This window comes from Sinocyclocheilus anshuiensis, unplaced genomic scaffold (assembly GCF_001515605.1).
Source record: "Sinocyclocheilus anshuiensis isolate Anshui unplaced genomic scaffold, SAMN03320099.WGS_v1.1 scaffold535, whole genome shotgun sequence".
NCBI lineage: Eukaryota > Metazoa > Chordata > Actinopteri > Cypriniformes > Cyprinidae > Sinocyclocheilus > Sinocyclocheilus anshuiensis.
In genome coordinates this window covers 559,529-566,684 of record NW_015551063.1, presented here as the reverse complement: position 1 = coordinate 566,684, position 7,156 = coordinate 559,529, and the positions used below count along the sequence as shown (strand labels likewise).

Below are 7,156 nucleotides of genomic sequence, written 5' to 3'. Positions count from 1 at the left end.
GTTTTTGATTTGTTTTATTTCGTTAAGTAGTAATTTAAAGCTTTCTATAGATATATTTATCATGTCTGTGAGGCATGTATTCGCTGAGTTTCGGTCCATTTTTGTGAAGTGCTCCTGTTGAAGACGAGACGGCAGAAAGCGCATCGTGTTTGTTTTCTTTATTTTATAAAAGCACAACGTTTTGTTGATATTGTGAGTGCACACAAATAAAAGTAGACCCTTTACAGTTACGAATGATGTATTACTCTTACCTTTATGAGCAAAAATGACGGCGTATCCACTGAAAAAAAACGCAAGTGATCGCGCTGGTGTCTCTATGTCCTGCAAAGCGCGTTTTAGCTTGCACTCTCCGCACAAACGATTGGATACAGTGCACATTTATCTAGGTTTAACGTTTAAACATTGTTATATGCTTGAACTGTTTTATATCTATAGATTTTATTTTAGTCAAGTCGTGTTGATTTGAGAAGGCTAAATTGATCAAACATATGCTCACTGTCTGCCGCTGGCCACTTGGTCGTTACTTTAAATGCGTAACGTTAATTAGGCTATGTGAGTACTGCTCATGTCTGAAAATAATATATGAAAAACAAAATTATTTTACATAAAAACATTAGGCTATAGCTTATATTTATTTAGTAAATTTTTGAATTAATGTAAAAGCTAAAATGAATTGTAAAACCGAAAGTATTTTTTTTTTTATTGTGTTCAGCACGGTGGGCCGCATTGGAATTCGTGACGGGCCGCGGGTTGAGAACCACTGATCTAGCACTTAATATAAAGGGATATGACAAAGATTTAATTCTAAAAGATAGCTTTTTTTGAAGGGTGCTTTCCTGTTGTTATTTTTAAAGGGATAGTTCACCTAAAAATTAAAATTGTTATTTACTCAGCCTCTTGTCGTTCCAAACCCGCAAGACTTTCGTTCAGAACACAAATGAAGATTTTTTTAATAAAATGATTTCTGTCTCTCCATTGTCAAATCTACACAACTACCACTTTGTAGCTTCGAAAAGTCCATAAAGCAGTGTTTCCCACAGACTTACACTCAATGTGTGTCGGCACTTCCCCGGGGGAAATATATAAATCGGCAGATGCGCTGATTGAAAATGCAAATTCATTGTCTGCCAGCAGGAGGCGCTTTAGGAGCATCATAAATAGCAGTTTCCCCGGAAACGGCTGTTATTAAAACAGCGCTCCGCTCATAAACGCTGCTTTATCAGGCATTATAGGAAAGATTAAATGAAAATGACATCGAAACTTTTCTAAAGACAGTCAGTGCCCTTCAAAGATACATTAATATAAAAACACCCGCGCTGCGTTTTGACTTTGAAACATGCAGTGCTCATGTTTATTCAACGAAGTCAAAGCATTTTGGAAAATCTATTTGTGGCGGTCAGTGTTAAAATTTTGCTGGGCCGCCACAAATAAATCAATGTGTGGGAAACACTGTAAAGAGATTGTAAAACTAATCCATATGAATTGAGCGGTTCCCATGCAAGCATGAATAAACGCACACATCGTTAAAGGCAAGCGGAAACTCAAGCGTGTGTGCTTGATATGTGAGAACCAATGAGAGTCGTTCTTGTGTTACGCAGCACGTTTGGGTTTCCATATGAACCAAAGAGTTTCAGTCTCCTATATAGTTCATACCGTTCTAAAGACTAATATAAAATAAATATACTTGACTAAGCTGCAAGGTATTTAATGGATCATACCTACATTACATAACTTCAAGTGATTGAGTAAGCAGTTGCATAAATAATTAAACATATTTCACTTTGAAATTGGTAGTTAGGTGTTTTGTTCAAATATTTACTTGGTCTTCAATTGAGTGTGTAATCTGTACATGTTTCATGTTTGCTGATGTTATATTGTGTTGTGTCTTTCTCCTTCTAGGTTCTTGAGCCTGCTTTCCGTCAGCCCTACCCCAATGTCTCTCGCTGGTTTTTGACCTGTGTCAACCAACCTCAGTTTAAGGCTGTTTTGGGCGAGGTCAAGCTCTGTGAGAAAATGGCTCAGTTTGATGGTACGTTTAACCTTCTTGCTGTGTAGTTTTTGCACTTCAGCTTGAACTTGAATTGAAGTACAGAAAATCAGGCTGATTTCAGGGTTATCAGCACAATGTCATCAAGCACAACCAAAGATGTTTCCGAAATCCTTAGTTTATACGTCATCCTGTTAGGCTTGGTAAAATATTGACAAACTGTTTTTTTCCTAAAATTTGCTGGAAAAAGTGTGAACGTGGACTTTACATGTTACAGTGTGATCTGGAAGTGAGCAGTGCTTCCGTTAGCTCACTTTCTGATTTCGTTCCACATGACCGTCTACAGAGTGCGTGTGCATTTGTCCTCATGGATTCCCCCACACTACAGGATTTGTGATGGTAATTATTCAACATGTTGGATATTTACGATTTGAGATTGGTGCAGCCCCGATTTTCACAGGAAAATGTGATACGATAACCTGTAGAACCCTCAAGTTAATCAGGACTTTAATTAGGATTACCTAGGAAGGGGAGAATTTGGCCCAAAATTGTAGTGTGTGCCTCGCTTAAGGCACAGTCACTCTTCTGACACTAACCATGGAAGTCCACCAGGTGTTCTTGTTGGCTTAGATGTGTTTGGATTGTCTTGTTACCTCGAATGATTTTTTTTCTTCAAGTTTTTTTTTTTTTTTCTCAGATTTTAACAAAGATGATGCTGTGATATGGAAGCCAGTAGAACCTCAGGCAAAAGTAACCTGAAGCACTACGCATTTCTACTTTCAAAATAACACAAAGATATTGTTGTATCAGTTTAGAATGCACTAAACTGACAGTAAACTCAATATCTTGGCATTATTTGAAGTTGAAGTGTGAATAGAAATGTGGTTGTTTTTTTTTTTATTGGTCTTCAGAGTAGATAAACTTACATAATGATGCTCATACGCCTTATGTCTTATAGAAGCATAAATAATAGCAGAGCAGTTCTTGGCGTTTAATAACTTTTCAATATTGAGTGCGAGTATAAGTGTGCTTTTATTTAAAATTGACATTTCTCTAGCTAAGACGTTTGCTGAGATGCAGCCAAAGAAGGAGACTCCTGCCAAGAAGGAGAAGGGTGGCAAGGAAGGAGGCAAGCAGCAGCAACAGCAGCAGCAGGAGAAAAAAGAGAAGAAAAAGGAGGAAAAGAAAGCCACCCCTGCTGAGGAGGAGATGGACGAATGCGAGGCTGCCTTGGCTTCTGAGCCGAAAGCCAAGGACCCATTTGCTCACCTTCCAAAAAGGTACTTGATACACCTTCACTTTAGAAATAGTTACTTTTTGAGTTTGTTCATGCTCTAATCTGTCTGCCTTTGTCTTGTTGTTACTAGTTCTTTTATCATGGATGAGTTCAAGAGGAAATACTCCAACGAGGACACCCTGACTGTGGCATTGCCTTACTTCTGGGATCACTTTGATCGCGAGGGCTTCTCAATTTGGCATTCCGAGTACCGCTTCCCGGAAGAGCTGACCATGTCCTTCATGAGCTGTAATCTTATCACAGGTACGGTGGGGTCACATTGACTTTGGACATTTTGTTTGATGTATCTCTCTCTAAACAAAATGCCAGCTGTGTTATTACTTGTTCAAAGTTTACTCTTTCCAATTCAGTCTGTACTATTTGCGCAAGTGCGTAACACTTCATAGTTTTTCCACAGTATGTACAAGTACACTGTTGCTCTTTTCCTCAGGAATGTTCCAACGACTCGACAAACTGCGTAAAAATGCGTTCGCCAGTGTCATCCTCTTTGGGGCGAACAATGACAGCTGCATCACTGGTATCTGGGTCTTCAGAGGCCAGGATCTTGCGTTTACTGTGAGTGATTACATGTGCCCATAACCCCTGTTTTGTGTCTATGTATGTTTATAGATAGACTCGGGGACCTTATATAAAATGGATATGTAAGATAAGGGATTGTAACGATTACAGATGCCAAATTGTGTTGTTTCCCAATCTAAGTGCCCTCAAAGCACCATCAGTGGGACTTGTGTACCCCTTCATCAACAACAACAAACCAAAAATGTTGTCTTTATTTTACTGTAGTGACCATTATTGTAATTTGATTTTAAACAAACATTCGATACTGTGGGTAAAAACCAAAGTGTCCTCGTTTTGAGACACCTGAGCGTGTGTTTCACAAGTTTTGACAGTTCTGGAAGTGATTTGTATTTTTTTCTGAATTAACAATGTTAACATCAAAAGAAATGTGATTCATAATTTGAACCTGTCATATTGTTTTACAGTTATAGCAAAGCAAAATCAGTCTTTCTCCATGTTATGTACAGTACAGCTAATGCACTTAATGTGGTTTGCAGAGTTTTTAAAACGAATGCATCACATTGACTAGATAAAGTTTTAAAAACTGCCAGCCAGATTAGAATCTTTTATTCCAAGGCTCTTGGTGAAAGCTCAACTCCAGTGCCTTATATTTGGACAAAGCACTGAGTAAAAGGAACATTAGCTGCTTTGAGTCTTGGCCAACTGTGACCAATAACCAAACAATCTTTCCATCTCAACACAGCTGTAGTGATCAAACTGAAAGCAACAACAAATGCAGCAGGGTTTCATTAGTAAGCACCCTGAAAGCCCAAAGTCTTGATTGTTTCATATAATCTAGTGTTGGTAAATAATAACCAGCACGTCACACATGCATATGTTCTCTGATGTGGAAAACATTTCCTGTATCTTTTGTTGATGCTGATTCCAATCAAGTTCTTTGGTAGAAGCTTGCAAAATCTGATCGTGTTGCTTGACGTGTTGTCATCCTCAGACCATGAACATTAATGCAAAAAAGAAAATAGACCCAAGTCTACGTTTCACTATGGGTTCAGTGTCAGAATTGCAATATAATACTATTTTATTCATATTAGGGCTGCACGATTAATCGAATGTGATTTTCATGCGTATCTTGTCAGTAAAGCCGGTTCTGTGATTAGCAGTATTGGGAGTATTGCGTTACAAAAGTAATGCATTACACTAACCGATTACTTTTTGCTGTAACGCAGTAGTGTAAGGCATTACTAATCAATTTTAAGTAATATTTTACTCTGTACATGTTCAGTAACGCATGCGTTACAACACACTTTTAGCCCAAAATGTAATTGTTCAAAGAAAAAACAAACAGCGAGACCATGAGACTACGAATCAAAAATGCCGCAAGTAAGTTCTATTTCCTGTTCGTGGTCAGTCAATAGCCGCGTGTGGTGTCCAAGTTTGTAAATAAAGACTAAATGACAGCTTCTGATATATTTGTTTAGCAATTTATTTCATTCATCTCCCTCTCGCTGGTGGAACTTTGTATTGTGTGACGTAGTCCAGTGAAGGCGTGTTTAGGGCGGGTTTTACAGGAGTGCCTCGAGGCTACTGGCCCGACAGTGGAAACGCGGCATGATTTCGGCCTCTGTGCTCGAGGTCCGAGGCTATTAGCCCCACCCGGCTTGCTGTTATCCTCGGCTCGCACTGGCCAGTGGAAAAGCGGCTAATGGGTAAAGATGGCAGAAGACTGTACATTCGCGAGATGGACGTATGCGAATCTTGTCATGGCATTAGAGTTTACATATAGTCCTGTTGTGAATAATATGAATAGACCCAAGCTATTCACAGATATTGCCAGATAATCACTTTACCTCTACCATACTTTTAACAGACTTGGATCGTTTGTGATTCTGGCTGTCATCTTGCATTGTCTTGAGCCTTCACTTTGCCAATTATAAGCTATACAGTCATTATGCTACACCATATCGCTCTCTACTGGATGTAAAATGCTCTGCAGTACATTTTGTCATTTTAGAATGTTAAGTATGGTAGTAACACTTTAGAATAGGGAACACTTATTCACTAACTACGAATTTTCCCTCAATAAATTCCTAATTTGCTGCTTATTAATAGTTAGTAAGGTAGTTGTTAAGTTTAGGTATTGGGTAGGATTAGGGATGTAGAATAAGGTCATGTAGAATAAGGCATTAATATGTGCTTAATTACTACTAATAAATGGCTAATATTCTAGTAATATGCATGCTAATAAGCAACTAGTTAAGAGACCTTAAAATAAAGTGGTACCTTAAGTTCTACTTCTGTAGTTATTTTGGTGCAAGTAACTCAAAAGTAATACAGGAGTCATGTAACGCATTACAATTCTGAGACAGTAATATTGTAAGTTAAGGAATTACTTTTAAATAACAGTAACAAGTAATCTATCATGTATTACAGTTTGGAAGTAACTTGCACAACACTGGTGATTAGTAGTAAATCTCCAGCACGTGCTTTCAGATGGAGCAGCATTTACTACACAGAGCCGTAGTTCACTGACAAGCTACGCTGACAAGACGATTTAATCGCACGATTATGAAATTGAAGAAATAGTTCTGCAATTATGAAAGCTGTTTGCGTAGCTTGTCAGTGAACTATGGCTCTGTGTAGTAAATGCTGCTCCACCTGAAAGCATGTGAAAATACTAGGGGTGGAGGAAAAAATCGATACAGCATAGTATCACGATATTTTCCACGGCAATACTGTATCGATACACGGATGCCAAGTATCGATCTTTTATTGTACTATTTGGTAGAATAATAAAATCAATTTCTTTATAATCCACTAGATGGTGGTGTTGAGTTTTTTTTTCTGGTGAGGTCAGCTGGGTCACCTTCAACATGCAGTAAGTTAGTAAAATAAAGAGGGTGGCATGAAAGTTATCAGGAAAGCCCCGTCCGCATTTAAATCGGATGTATGGACTTCGGATTTGTAAACAAGGAGGGGGGATGTAAGTAGGGATGCACCGAAAATATAGGCTACATATAATAATAATAATAATAATAATAATAATAATAATAATAAAAGTAATATATATGGCGTGCCGCGTCGCGCCCCGCTCGGCAGTGTTCAGCACTCATGTTTCACTCTCCTCGTCACTGCGCGGTTTGACGCTCCGTTCAATATTCCGATCTATGAATGTGCGTTCCGCTCGTGTACCTCTCATGCTCATCGGAAAAGTGAAGTCCGCTCAAATAACGCGCTGACAGGAAATTTCTATGCAGTATAGGCCTGCTTGTTCCGGTTTGCAGTAGCGCTACTGTGCTGTAACATGCTGTAGGCTAGTTCAGCTGTACTGGGCAACGCTGGTAAAATAATGCTAC

The 7,156-nt window shown here is 38.7% G+C and overlaps 1 protein-coding gene across 2 annotated transcripts in view; it reads left to right on the top strand.

The window, feature by feature from the left end:
• LOC107661998 (elongation factor 1-gamma-like) overlaps positions 1-7,156 on the top strand; it is a 24,035-nt gene that overhangs the window by 14,446 nt on the left and 2,433 nt on the right. For both annotated transcript variants that reach the window (XM_016451834.1, XM_016451833.1), the window contains exons 6-9: positions 1,900-2,029; positions 3,045-3,267; positions 3,355-3,527; positions 3,715-3,839. In XM_016451834.1, the coding sequence (XP_016307320.1) occupies positions 1,900-2,029; positions 3,045-3,267; positions 3,355-3,527; positions 3,715-3,839 (651 nt within the window). The remainder of the gene's footprint in view (positions 1-1,899; positions 2,030-3,044; positions 3,268-3,354; positions 3,528-3,714; positions 3,840-7,156) is intronic.